Source organism: Coturnix japonica, chromosome 5 (genome assembly GCF_054131305.1).
Source record: "Coturnix japonica strain WE chromosome 5, WE-NBRP24, whole genome shotgun sequence".
NCBI classification, from domain to species: domain Eukaryota; kingdom Metazoa; phylum Chordata; class Aves; order Galliformes; family Phasianidae; genus Coturnix; species Coturnix japonica.
The window spans coordinates 18,495,884-18,510,198 of NC_140667.1; the positions used below are offsets into that span (position 1 = coordinate 18,495,884).

At 34.6% G+C, this 14,315-nt stretch overlaps 1 protein-coding gene across 5 annotated transcripts in view; it reads left to right on the forward strand.

Annotated features, from left to right (window-relative positions):
• The window catches only part of OTOG (otogelin), an 85,901-nt gene extending 71,586 nt beyond the window's left edge, over window positions 1-14,315 (forward strand). For 4 of the 5 annotated variants that reach the window (XM_032445043.2, XM_015864149.3, XM_085550202.1 and 1 more), the window contains 10 exons: window positions 785-886; window positions 1,336-1,434; window positions 2,166-2,206; window positions 3,315-3,390; window positions 4,336-4,514; window positions 5,292-5,396; window positions 5,805-5,924; window positions 6,698-6,743; window positions 11,426-11,505; window positions 12,773-14,315. In XM_032445043.2, the coding sequence (XP_032300934.1) occupies window positions 785-886; window positions 1,336-1,434; window positions 2,166-2,206; window positions 3,315-3,390; window positions 4,336-4,514; window positions 5,292-5,396; window positions 5,805-5,924; window positions 6,698-6,743; window positions 11,426-11,505; window positions 12,773-12,973 (1,049 nt within the window). In that variant the 3' untranslated portion in view covers window positions 12,974-14,315. Of the gene's footprint in view, window positions 1-784; window positions 887-1,335; window positions 1,435-2,165; window positions 2,207-3,314; window positions 3,391-4,335; window positions 4,515-5,291; window positions 5,397-5,804; window positions 5,925-6,697; window positions 6,744-11,425; window positions 11,506-12,772 lie in introns of those variants that run through there. The other variant, XR_014947077.1, reaches the window with a different exon arrangement.

The window sequence follows — 14,315 nt, forward strand, 5'->3', positions numbered from 1 at the left end:
TCAGTTTAGCATTTCTATTTGCTATCAAATAGTTGTTTTCTTTATGATAATAACATTATAATTATACATCCCATATGTTTCTCCTGAATGGGTTCTGTTTTTGAACATAGATTTCTGATTCATCTTGATTAGCATTGCCATGTTCAGAGTTTGACCCTTAAAAGAGAACTTTGAAATACACTTCTGTCATTTACAGTATTTGGGAAGCAGTTTGAACACACAACTGCAGCGTTCTGTCTTTGACTTTTCTGTCTATTGATGCAACATCCTTCTGTTTCTTTTTTATTATTATTTTCTTCAATATATAATGAATCTTTGAACTGGTATTTCCACAGAGTTTATTTACTGTGATTTTGCTGTGTGTTTAAGTGGGAGGATAAAAACACGATGCCCTTTAATTACCTTTAATTCAGGATCAACTATACTGTATTTCTATCAGAGGAAGCATTCCTGAAAATAGGGCTTGGTTGGAGAGAAAAGCCAGCAAAACTTTTCACAACAAAAGAGATGGAGAGAAAGTCCAGTTAATTATGATCTGACTCACAATTTATATAGATAGATAGATAATTTTTTTATTTTTTTTTAATAAGCAGATGACAAATAAAAGGCAAACTGCACTGAAATTTAGCATCTTCTGTATGGAAGGCACAATTTTACAGTACCTCTGCTCTTTTTAATGTGTCTGTGAGGAACTTAATGTGTGTGTTTCCTAGGCAGCAATAGGATTTCCTATGGCTTAGATTTAATTGGTTTTTTGTGGTTTGTTTTTTTTTTTTGTTTCTAGCATGTGGGGCTTGCTCTGAGCAAATACCCAAATGTCAAGAAGGAGAAGTTCTTATTGTGAATGACAGCACTACAGAAAGGTGTTGCCCTACCTACCAGTGTAGTAAGTTTGACTTGATTTTGTTATTTTAGGTAATAGAGAACATGGCAAATTTTGTTGTGTGGATGTTCAGTGCAAAAAAACAAACAAGAAAAAAGGTGGATTAGAGGTACAGCTTCATTGTGTGCATGAGCTAGCTATCATCTCTTACTCTTTTAAAATTTTGTGTGTCTGAAGCATAATCTGAACATCTGTATCATTGGAGACAAACTTCCTAACCCAAATTCTGGAAATATTTTATTTTGGCTGTTTTAAATATTCATTTAGGATAGCTGTGCTTTACACTGCTATGACCTGATATGGCTAACACATTTCAATCATCAGCCTGTTACAGTAAGGTGTTTTTTAAAGGTATTCATTAAAAAGCCATTTAGTATCTCTTGACTCATATTACTACTCATCAAAATATGACAACCTTGTTTTTACTGGATGTTCTTTTTTTTTAATTTCAGTTTGTGAAATACATCGTTGTCCTGAATTTAGATGCATGCTAGGCATGTCTTTGGTGGAGGTATGGAGCCCAGAGAAGTGCTGCCCCTTTCGGACATGTGGTAAAATGACTTATCTTCACTTTAGTTGCCTTAGACAAAAAACACAAGAGCTTTGGCTCCTTTAAATACAAGTCTAAACATTTACTAAATAGATCTGCAAATGATGATGTGATGTGCATACAAGCCAGTTCTATAAGGGTGACTTACTCATGAACAGATGAGACTGCAAATCATCTCATGGTAAAGAGCTTAAATCTGCCTGGTTTGTTTCCTTCTTTCTTCACAAGGATGATAGAATACTGTAGAACTTCTCATCTTGGCAGTTTCTTAACAGTTAGTAAATTATTCATGGCTTAAATAAAAGGGGGGAGGGGAAGTGTTCATGGGTCAGGAACTTGCCAGTTTACAAAGGTGGCAGTGCAACTGTTTATTATGCCCTAGACACAATTCTCCATTGCTTTGTATTGTTTATGAGGATTGTCAACACCACAAGGGAGCAAAAGGCTACAACAGCCGTATTGTTATCAATATATTCAGACAGACTGTAGATGATAAAGCACTGCAATTTGTTCTAAATGGGTAAAGGTGGTCACAGAAACTGCAGTTTAGTTTTATGATGGATTAGAAAGCAGACATAATTCTGCACTCACCATGTTATGTATTTCAAATACATGCAAGGCTTCTTCAGTAATGACTCAAATGTGGAACTTCTGTTTTCTCTGATGCTCTGTTTTGAAGGAATGATATATAGATTTTTAAACCTTTGTTTCTCTAATTGTGTTTTGTTTTAGAATGCGCGTGTGAAATGATCCCCAAACCTCAGTGCAAACTGGTATGGAATTCATCTTATCCGTCAGAATTCTTATATAAGTTTCTCATGGAATAAATCAGCATTTTATTAAAAGTTAAATATGGAATGCTGTGTCATTCTCTTTTATCTAAATTGTTTTAGTAGAAGCTTTTTAAGAAGTCACATTTAAACATCCTGTAGAATAAAATGACTGTATGTCACTGATATTTCTTTGGATTTTTTATTGCCAAATGCCACCATGAGTATTCATGGAATAGAACTACTTTCATGCTTTTGTAGACACAGTTTTGTTCTTTAGTTGTCAGTACAGCTCATCAGTGTTTTGTTAATACTATTTGTCTTAGTGACAAATAGTCAAGTCAGTACATGCTTATCTGTAGCATGTACTCAAATCATTGCCTCACAAGTGTTTTTTAAGTTGTATTCTACTGTGACTTGTTCAGCTCTACTAAAATGTTTGTTAGCATTACTGGGTTAGGTTCTCAGTCAATATCAGATATTCTATTCAGAAAACAATGCTGCAAAGGGAATAATTAAAAAAACCTCTAATTGGAAACTCTGTGGATATAGCACTTAGATTTTATTGTCAGTTTTTAGTCAGTAAACTTCAAAAGGCTTTGCAAAGGATGTTGCTGGTTGTACTTCCATCTTATAGATGAAGAAACTTAGTCACAAGGTATTACAAAGTATTAGAAATGGGAGGAAAGTCTTGATTTTCATGTATGTAAACTATTAAAAAGTACAGCTGTACAAGCGTAATACTACTTGTATCCATTAAGTTAATCCATGCAAAAATACACTCCTATTGCTTGGAGAGTTCTGTATAAAGGCAAGATACTTCACTATTTTTTTTTTTTTTTTTGTCTTAAATGTTTTCTGTACTGAAACCAAAAACTGCTCCTATTTTTCAGATCTAAACAAACAAACAAAAACAACAACAAACAAATATAGTATTTGCTTTTTATTACTAAATTAAATATCACTGTGGAAAAACAAAGTGAATTCCGAAGTAATTATTGGGTGTCAAGAGATACTTTAATGAATCCCAGAGAAAAGGAGTTTAAAGTAAAAAGATGCAGATGAGCAAACTGTCATTTCACTTCTCTTTTCTCTGCTTTTATATCCATAGGGACAGAAACTTCAGATAGATGAACAGTTTCAGAACAGCTCAGAAAATATATGCAACTGTGTTAAATACAAATGTGGTAAGTCTGGAAATAATCTAATTGAAATAAATATACTTTCAAGTGTAAAGAAATATAAGTAGTTATAAACTGGATGTTTGAGCTTTGAACATGGTTCATAGGAGGAAAGAACTGACATAATTCACAAATAGCATAGGAAAGGGCAAGAGAATAGGATCACTCACTAAATACTTGGTTGATTATAGCCTGTCCTTGGATTCTGTTAGTTCCTGCAGTAAAATCTGTGCACAGAAATAGTAGACAGAATTTGGGAAATGTTGGGTGGTGTTCACTGAGCAAAGTCTTTGCATTAATAAGCTGGATGGAGAGCTCCAGCAAGAAACTGAAATCCGTACTTGATGTCTAGGAGAAGCCCCATTAGCCCACTATGAGGTTATTCCGGAGCTGGTTAGATATACTTATGTGTTTTATGTGAATAAGGAGATGGCGTTCAGCGCCATGCAGAACTCATCTTGGAGCATGCCCAGGAGTGCCTGAGAAAACGAATTCTGTGAGGCGCTCAGCTGGCTGATGGTTGAGATCATCTTTGCATAGATTTCTGCAACAAGGATACGTATTTCTGAGCTAATTGTGCTCTGCTCCCTCCATAATCAGTAGGGGAAAATAGACGCTTCTCAGGCACAATTCTTCTTACCACAAAGTAGAATTAAAACCAGTTGAAGTCTACACTGTTATTTTTGTGGCGCTGATGATAAGATGTTAAGCTCATGAGGAGTTATGTTTGAAGTAATTTGGCAACTGTAGTGAAAAATTAGACTATTATTATTATTATTATTAGCAGTTTATATTTGAAAATCTAACCCATAATTCTTGAAGAGGTAGAGTAGATTTTTCCATGCCTATTTTATTCTTTGAAGCATTTTTATGTAACGTTTTGATACCAAGATAATTGTCCTGAATTTGCTTTTTTTCTCCCCCCCCCTCCCTTTTTTTTTTTTCTTGTAGTGAGAGACAAAGTCTGCCTGAGTAATGAGAGAGGTGTGCTGCTACCTGGACAGACAATTGTGGAACACAGTCTAGATGGCATTTGCCATATTTCTTACTGTACAAATGTGATCGATCCTTCCACTAAATATTACAGAATAAACACTTCTTCAGTGGCCTGTGCTGTCAAGTGCAAAGCTGTAAGAAATTCAGGAGTTTAGACATGTATATTGTGACTGGTGTCCTTAATTACTTTGTTTGTTTGTTTTTAAGTAGATTATAGTCATCTGAATAAGATGGAAAGAGTAACTATGAGACCCCCTTCCCCCCCGCAATTTACTACTTATCTTGGTTAGAAGTTTATTGAAATCTCACTCCATTCACTTTTTCCCCAGAATATAGATAATCTGTTTATGCTGTAAAGTCTTTGTTTCTATATGCTGAATGTCATAAATTCATGAAGTGATTTACTCTCTCCATAAATTACCCATTTTGATGGGTAGTAAATACCACAAATGGATAAAATACCAGATGGATCTGTCTGGCTGAGGCACAGAACGGGTAGAATTAAGTCATTAATAACCATACTATTGCTCCCTTTTAGAAAGTCAAGCGGACCTTATTTGATCTTAATTTTCTTAAAACTGCAATTGTATTTAGGGAGAGTTGAGCACTAGTCTGATGGAGAGATGGCTTGAGGATTTGGATAGATTTATTCTCACTGAGAATACAGAAAGAGACAGGTTCTGTTACCATCTGATGTATTTGAACGAGCTTCTTCTGTGACCCAGTACTCAGTGGGGTCCTGTATAGAGTAGTAGTGGACTAAAGGACTAATAGCATACTGCCGCCATGCAGAGTTAGCTTTAGCTATGTTGTGCTGGCACAAATTGCTGGACATAGCAGCCATTAGGTCAATAAGAACTGGGAAGAGAATAATTCGAAGAATTTTAAATGTAATCTGCTTACTTTTGCAGAACCAAGTCTATCAACCTCCAAAAGATTTAACAACTTGCTGCGGTAGCTGTAAGAACATATCATGTCTCCACACTTTCAACAACGGCACAGTTTCCAATTTTAAGGTAGGTTTATAAATGTCCCTCAAAGTGTTCAGAAGTAAAGAAAAAAGAATCAGGTAATACTATACATGCATTCCCAAATAAACAGCACAAAGAAGAGATACTTTTGGCTAAATACTAGGAATAGTTTTGCATTAACCCAACATTATTTTTTGGAGAGTCAATCATATAGCTGTCTACAAGGATTAAGGAATTTTGATACATTGGAGAAAATAGCTTCACTATTGTAGAACCTGTTTATGTGATTTAATTGACTTTAACAGAACTTTAATGCGCATCTAACTCACATTTTGCTGTATTACTTTTGTTTCAGAAAAATCTGGATTCAGTGGCATTATATAATGAATATTTGTAGTACTGTTTTTGCAGGGTTGTTGAGTAAAGAAAGATTCTGTTTACTATTTTTAATAGCCTGGTACTACTTGGATTTCAAACTGCATGAGATATGAATGCATAAATACAGCAATCGGATCGGTTCTAGTTGCATCTTCAGTTGGCTGCCCACCGTTTAATGAAACTGAATGTGTAAAGGTCAGTGCTTACTGCATTGTTTACATTCCACCTATGATTCATGATTGCATGAAAAGATTAACATTGACAAAGGATTTTCTGTCCTCAAGAAGGGAGACATTTGTAAGTTCTTGCAGCACCTGCAGTTTTGTTCAGATATTTGAAGATGAAAAACTCTTAACTATACATGTACAGCATGCCACCAGACTCCCCAGTTACACAGCTGGAGATGCCATGTTCTCAGAAAATATCTTCCCTTCTCTTGGAGGTTTGTAATATCAAACTCGTTTTTCATGCAGCTGTCTGAACTTGGATGATTTTCTGGGTTGAACAACTTTTATAATTGACTTTGTGTGTAGCAATTTGATTCATCACGGTGGTAAGGAACGTTGAAGAAAATGAATGATCGTCCAAATATCATTACAGTTTTCAACATTGAGACATAAGGCTTTTTGGACTAGATCTGCGGGGGAAGCAAAAGTTCTAATCTGTGAAATCATTTTAGACTAAGTAAATGTATGCAGGGAACAATTCCATTTCACTCGCATTCTGTGTTTACATGGTACACAAGCAGGGAGCAGTCCTAGAATAACTAGATGGTTATAGCTCTTTCTCACTGATAACAATGGTTTGGCTCTTCAGAGAGAATCAAAACCATATAAGGTTATAAGGATATAATGGTGAATTTCTAGAGCTTTATCAGGAAGATTTTCCTAATAGTGAGGACGTGCAGATGTATATGAACAGACGTTTGAAAAAATGACTTTTTTCCCCCCATCATCTTTCTTGATCAGGTTGGAGGCTATGTTGTACCATTCCTGGATGGATGTTGCAAAACATGTAAGTGATTAATGAAACATACAAATTTTCTCTCACTGAGACTCACCAGAATGTCTGATCTGTTGTTATTTTAGAAGTAAGTTTGATTCTTTACTGCATGGAAGGTTGATTCTGATCTCAAAAGTTGCTTTCTTCCCAATCTCATTTATGTGAATACTAGTGAATCTAGTGGAATTAAATCAGAAAAAAAAGGGGTTTAGCTCTGAAGGATTTATTCCAGTGACACAGACTGTGGCTGGCCAAGTTGCTAATTTGCTATCTTGAGTACTTTATTCTTCTCATGTAAAACTCTTAAAAATAATAATTACTTCATCTAATGCTACTATATTTTAGAATGTGCCTTTAAAAATGCTTCAACTGCACTCACATCTTCATACCTGGTTAAAAATAATAATAATAATTGATCTACGCTGTTTGTAAGTTAATGCTGTAAGTAATTAACTAATTGTAATATAGTCCTGGATTCTGTTAATAGACATATTTCAAAAGGTTTCAAGCAATGTATTTTTAAAATAACTTGCAAAGAAAAAAAAACACTCTTATCACTCTTACCTGGAACCAAGGTCTGTTTTGGTGTCTATGAGAGCTAGTAAAGGGGTTCTGGAAAAAATAACATAATTCTCTACAGAATATGTTCTAAATTTGCTAATTCTCAACTATTAATCATAAGCTAAGTATGATATCATGAAGAAAGAGAGTAAATCTGAGCTCCATTCTCTTCCAGTTTTTACCTGCAGCTCCAACCTGAGAATCTCATACTGTCCAACAAAAGTGGGGCTCACTGACTGAATGAGCTGAACACCTAACCTGAAGCATTTAAGTTGTAATACCTGAAGTTGACAACCTTAAATGCAATGTAAAAGGAGACTTTTTTTTTTTTTTTTTTTTTTTTTTTTTTTTTTACTGGACAGTGTCATATTATTTTTTTTTAAAGTACAACATTCTCTTGCATAAGTGGGTAGAAAAGTGACCCTAAAAGCTAAGGATAGGAGATAAACTGTAGGAGAGATCTTGGTTGGAGAAATGTGCAGGTATTTCCTACTGGTTGGGATCATGACTACTAGATATGACATCATGTGCAGTTACTGCAATGGGATATATTTTGTGAGTCAGGAAACACTTTTTCATTTCATTTGTTATGCAGTATATGCTGTGGTACAGAGCTTCTTGAAACTGTTGATCTGCTTTTTTTCTGCTACCAGTCACTGTAATGTAATAGTACTACATCTTCATGATTTTTCATTGTAATGGGCCTGTGCTTTAAGCACTTGTTCCTAGCTCTTTAGCTGACTCTCCATTGGCTCTCTGAGATTAGTTTTTGAGATCATCTGACATTACTGTTCAATGCCTTACTAACCATACAAGCCAGGTTCTGAACAAAACAGTTATTAAGGCAGCTAAAAATCTATTAATGTGGTTTTGATTTTCAGCAAGGCAGAAGATACTACTTATATATTTAGGGAGGGATCATGACCACGCTCTTAATTATTTAAGACAAAATAAAGTTTTTAATGTAGGGTGTGCATCACAATAAATTAACCACTTAAAAAATAGCCATTGACTTTTGTAGATTTGCATTTACAAGTATGTCCATGTCGTTGATTTCACAGCTGTTTATAGATAGCATGGCCAGTGAATCATGTAGTTAAGTCCGACTCAGAACAAATCTGGCATGAGAGCTATCAGTGAGTTGTTACTGTGTGAGACATTTTATGAGAAGGGTGGTCAGGCATGTCATTTTATTTTGAAATACTTTATGATTAGAAACTGTTGTGATGTTTGCTTTCATTTTAAGAAATGAAGTTCTCTGTGTAAGCCTGAAGAGTTCCACGAAAATTCAAAGAGTTTTTACCAATATGGCTCAGAGAAGAAAATACACTATTTCTTTCTTGCAGCCCCAAAGAACAACTTAAATCTGGGATAGTAGATAGTCTTAGTTATACTGACATAGATCAGAAACAATTTTTTTTGAAGACATCTGGGCTTGAACTAGTTAAACAAATAAAAGTAACAGATCCAAGATGTAATACAGCATCCTATGTTTGAATTGTTCCTGGTTCTGACATCATACAATGCAAGTAAAACACAGATCTCTTAATGTTGAATTCTTTTCTCAAATATGTTGAAATCTAATAGCTTCAAAGTGTTTCATATTGATAAGGAATCCGTTATAACATATAAGCTGTTCAACGTCTAATATTCTTACCAGGTTCTTCCGTGTCAGTGTTCCTCCCATTCCCTGTTAGCCCAGTCACTCCTACAGCCTATGCTAGCTGTAATAAAGGTACATTTTCCTGAAATTAGTAGAATCAACCCAAACAGCATCATTGTTGATTCCCAACAATGTACTCCCTGATAGGAACATCAGGCCTTATGTTATCCGGTTATACCAAAAGCTTCAGTATAGTAGAGCTGCTTATGGTTCAGAATGGCTCACATTGTGGTTTTGTTTTGTTTTTCATTTTGCACTGCATGGGCAGTGCATTGTTGTTAGCCAACAATATACTGTTGGTAGTAAGCACTCGCGTAGTCCTTAGCTTTGCTGCATGTGTAAATTATTGTGTTTGAAAAACGTACCCCAATTCTGTTCTGTGTACAGTGCTGTAGAATGTAGACACTAACGGCTTTGCTTGTTAAAGTTAGCTTAATAAATAACTGATGTGCACATACTGTTTCAAATAGCTTTGCCTACAGTGGCATATTCAGTAGAAGTAGCTCATTTCTTTCCCTGCTGTAGTAAGGACAGTTTACTGGAAATAGCAAGTCTGTGCTTACTCCGTGAAAACTGGAGATTTTATTTGTTATCTTTAATAGAGGATGATAACTTCTGGAGTTGTAACCCAGTATGAATGCAGTTAGCTTGGCACTTGTGTTGTGAAAACATCTCTTTGTGTTTCTGTAAGAGAAATGATGTTGACTGTAATTTTGCACACTGCTGAGTGACATGTATTTTGTTAAACTACGCTCCTCACTCTAGGAATACTACATTGAAGTCTATATTACTCCTTTATGTTGACGTCACTTTAAATGAGAAAGCTGTTGAATCAACTCAAAAACAAGGAAGGAGTTTTGACCATAAAGAACATGGAAAAGAAATTCATTAACATGACCCATATAAGAAAATTTTCACATGTTTTGAAAGGCTCTTCAGAGAAAAGTATACCACAGTTAGAGCTCATTAAAAGCCACTGGACATTAGCATGCATACATGGAAATACTTTATATATATATTTCTTTGTGAAATGTGATGCAGTTTTGCTGTAGCCCAGATGAAGCCATAGCCACAGCTGCACTGAATTCCCCATCCTATACACCATGTGTAATGTAAGAGAAGAAAGTGCATGAAAAAGACTGAGAAACATAAAACAATGGTGAGTGTTTTTTATATTCAAAAGTATTTTATTCTTCTTTTCTCAATTTATTTTTTTTTTTAACCTAAGCAGCAAATATAACTCAATAGTTGAGCACTAGCAGCTGTTTCTGATTGTAGATATTAATTTCCTTCCAGGAAAGTTCATTTCTGTTCTTTCCTTCAGTCCTTTTTTTGTTTTTAAAGTGGGGGGGAAATCCCCTTCCCTGCCCCCCTAAATTCACAAAAATGTTTCTCTATTGGAAGCAGTTTAAACTGATTTGACAGCAATTAGAGCAGAAAACTGGACACTGGGCACTAAGATTAAATAAAACTCTGTCACACTGAAGTATTAGGTACTGGTAAAACCAGTGAGTCTTTAATTGCCCTTGCTTTTATGGAGGTAACACCTTTTTTTTGCTTGGCTAAAAGAAAATGCAGTTTTCTAAGTAAAGAGATGTGTGAGTGCATCATGCTGTGTAAAATCTGCTAAACTGTGGAAGCTTTTATAGTGGAATGAACTAATTGTTTTTCTTGCAGACCTTCAATGTGATGTGATTTCTTCAACATGAAGAGGATCATCTTGAGAAAATACTGCACTTTCTGATTTCAGACAACTCAATTTTAGACTGAACTTGTCTTGCTTTTCTTCAAAATGCCCAGAATTCTCTCCTTAAATCAAGTTTAACTGTGTTTATTTCATTTCTTTATTTATATCTTTTTTTTTATTTCATCACATACTTTGTAAACACTTTTGTGAGATAAAATGTGAACAGAATGCAAATGCAAATAAAATATTTAATTTATTCACCTATGTTCTTTTTCTTATTTAATAAACATATACAGAATCCCTCCCTTCCCACTCCCTCTGCTGAGCCCTGGTTATTTTCAGATCCTGGTGTTGTGTTCATTTTAAAACTTATCTATATTGCTGGAATTTGGTTGTTACTATTAAGGTTTGATTTATTTAACAGAAAATGCATCTTATGTATCTTTCACAAGCCATCTCACAGGAGGAATTGATCAGTTTTACAAAATTTTGTGAAATACAGCATAGACTTGCTCTGTAAAAGGCTTCTGAACTAAGAATAAAACTTTCAGAGATACAAGATACGGGAGACACAAGTTGATGAATTTTAAAGAGTGAACTAGAAAGTTTTAAAAGCAGTGACTTCGATGGAAAGAACAGCTAATGTCACAAGGACTTTTGTAGAGATGCATTGGGAACATTCTTTGCCTCTTGACACTGTAACACATTTAGTAATGTTCTTATCTCTGAAATGTTAAGGAGTTAAGCAGCTCATATTTTTTCAATTAATGCCCATTTTTGCAGGTAAGGAAGATGGGAAATTCTGTAAAAAGGTGACTGTTAGGATGACCATTCGCAAGAATGACTGCAGGAGTAACACACCGGTAAGTAAATAACTATGAAATTTTCTTTTAATATGATAATAATAAGAGGGTGAAAGAAATCAAAAATCTCATGGTGCAACTGTTCACATCTCTGTTTCACAGATATGGAAGTTTGTGTTTCTTTAAGTTATCAGCAATCAGTTTCTCAATTAAGAAGAAAAATGAGGATGTCTCCCACACTTTTGAACATTTTTAGGCTCAAGTTAATTTGGTGCAAATCCTAGCTCTCATTTTACCCTACAGTGCAATTAGTAGTTGTGAATTAACATTGATGTAACAGACACTTGCCAGTGATATACTGCAGTTGAAACTACTGCAGATGTGTTTAATTTTCCATCTGTACTGGGAAAGTGTTTCAATGCCATCTTAAATGCCAACAAAGAAAGGGTCCTGAAGTTCAGTTTAGACAGCAGCATGAGCATATTGTGATATATATAGGAAGAATGAGGCACTATCTATATGTCTGCTGAATGATTTATGGTTGGAAGACACCAACCTCTTGCTGGGCAGTAAGGCAATGTGAGCAGTAACAAGAGTGCAGATGTCTTGTGTGAGATGTGTAAGAGCACCTGAAAAAGCTGTCATAGAAGAGTATAGTGTAACAGCTGTAACCCCCAAACTGACACTGAGTACATTTTGTAGACTGAACTGTTGCACAGCCGGAAAATTTAGTCTCAGTGTTAAGAAATGCATCAAAGAGCAATGCAAAACCTGATTACTGAACTTGAAAAAATTATGAGTTTTGGTGTCTGTTTCTGTCATAGGGTGTCCTTCTGTTCTAACATAGTAATGGTTATTGGATTTTTCCCTATATTCCTCCTTACTGTTGCCAGCATATTAACACCAAATGAGTATATTGCTGAAAATAACATTGTAAGAAGTTGCTGAGAACATTCAGTGCCATGTTCAAGCCATGGTTGCTATGAATACTTTTAAACTCGAAAATGAAGTTGTTTCTTTGTGTGTATTAATAGCCAAACTGTGCTGTTCCTGAAATCAACAGGAAAGTCACCATTAAGCTCAATGAGATAAAAGTTGAAACGTATCTAGGCAACATGTTTTAGTGTTTATTTATTACTCAATTGCAGTGGAATTCCATAAGAGGATAAAATAAATACCTACTTTTTCATTACTTTGCACTTGGTTTTGGGTGCCAATTTCTTTAGACTGTCTTTAATTTTTTCTTTCATTATTATTTTTTTTTAGAAACTCCTAACATTATTTCCTAATTGCTTAAATTTGCTGATATCTTTATATTTTCTATCAGGTGAATATTGTTTCATGTGATGGAAAGTGCCCATCTGCAAGTATATATAACTACAACATCAACACATACGCGAGATTCTGCAAATGCTGCAGGGAGCTTGGACTGCAAAGACGAACAGTGCAATTGTATTGCACTAGTAATTCAACCTGGGTCAGCTATTCAATTCAAGAGCCTACAGACTGTTCTTGCCAGTGGTCTTAAGAACAAAAAAAATACAAGGAAAGTAAACAGTCCAGCTGCTACTAGCATAGGATAATCTGAATGTTTGTAAAAACAATAATTACCAGCTTAATGTTAAAAGATAAAGGGACAAACACATTTTTGGACTTTTCTCTATTTCTAAGGAACGGGGTTTGCATCATTTGTGTTGGGATTTGTCTTCACTTCACAGGCATTATTTTAAGAGTTCTTGTGATATGTGCCAACTTAAAAGGTGATTTATATTTGAAACACCTCAAGGGAAAGAACGCCACCTATTTTGTTCTCTGAGGCTGACTGAGTGCTCTGAGGCACCCATTCCTGTTTTAAATTGTTGATACGTGGGTGTATCTAGCAGCAGTCTATTATTCTGAATGCATTGCAATGGTGCAAATAGATTCGGTGTCTACTAAGAGAAAATGTTTGGACAATATGAGAAGAACTTTTCAGTTCAAATCATCTTCCTAATGCAAAATAGATTATGCAGGGGAAATGAAGATACAAATATTATTTTTAATCAGGGGAAAATTCTCACTTTTAATAACAGTATGTAATATTCCCCGGCAATAATTTCAATTTTTTAGTGTGTTTTATGTCATAGTAAAAAGTAGAATAGCCAATATGTAATGTATAGCACAGACAGACTGTTCTAGGTTAGTCATTAGGAGTAATGTTTTCTTTTTTCTAAACAATAGAACCTAAACTGAAAATACAGAGATTGAACAAATAAAAACCATTTTACATTCATTTATATGGCTAATACTTTAAATGAAAATGGGCATCTTACAAAACATTTGAACTATTCCTTTAGCAGAACAAACTGTTTTACACCAATATTAGAGATGTGAAAATTCATTAGGGAATTAAAAAACAGGATTATTGATTTGTCTAAAAGAAAAATGTAAGTAGAAATACTTTGTCATCAATATATGTCAAGTGTTTGATATTGAAAATGTACCACTATAAGACATGGAATTTCAAAAGCAATTCTGTTAATGAATTTGAACAATTAACATTTTGTTGTAACAAACTACTCTTTTCTTTTTCCTCTAAGCTAATGTTACTGACCTGCTCATTTTTGACTAATGTCACCAAGATGCTGCAGAATTTTAGTTGTTTTAATTTTGTAGATCAAACTGTAGATATTGTAGTGATACGCTTAAAATTAGAAAATATAAAAATGGATCTCAGCATAATTTGTTAGAAGGCTGCTTGTGTAGCTAATCCAAAGGAAAATGTGCTGTCAAAACCAGTTGTGAACAGTTTTGATATTAATTTTTATACTGTACATTTTACTCATACAATATCTAATAAACAACAAGGAGTCTTATTTTGTTACAATTAA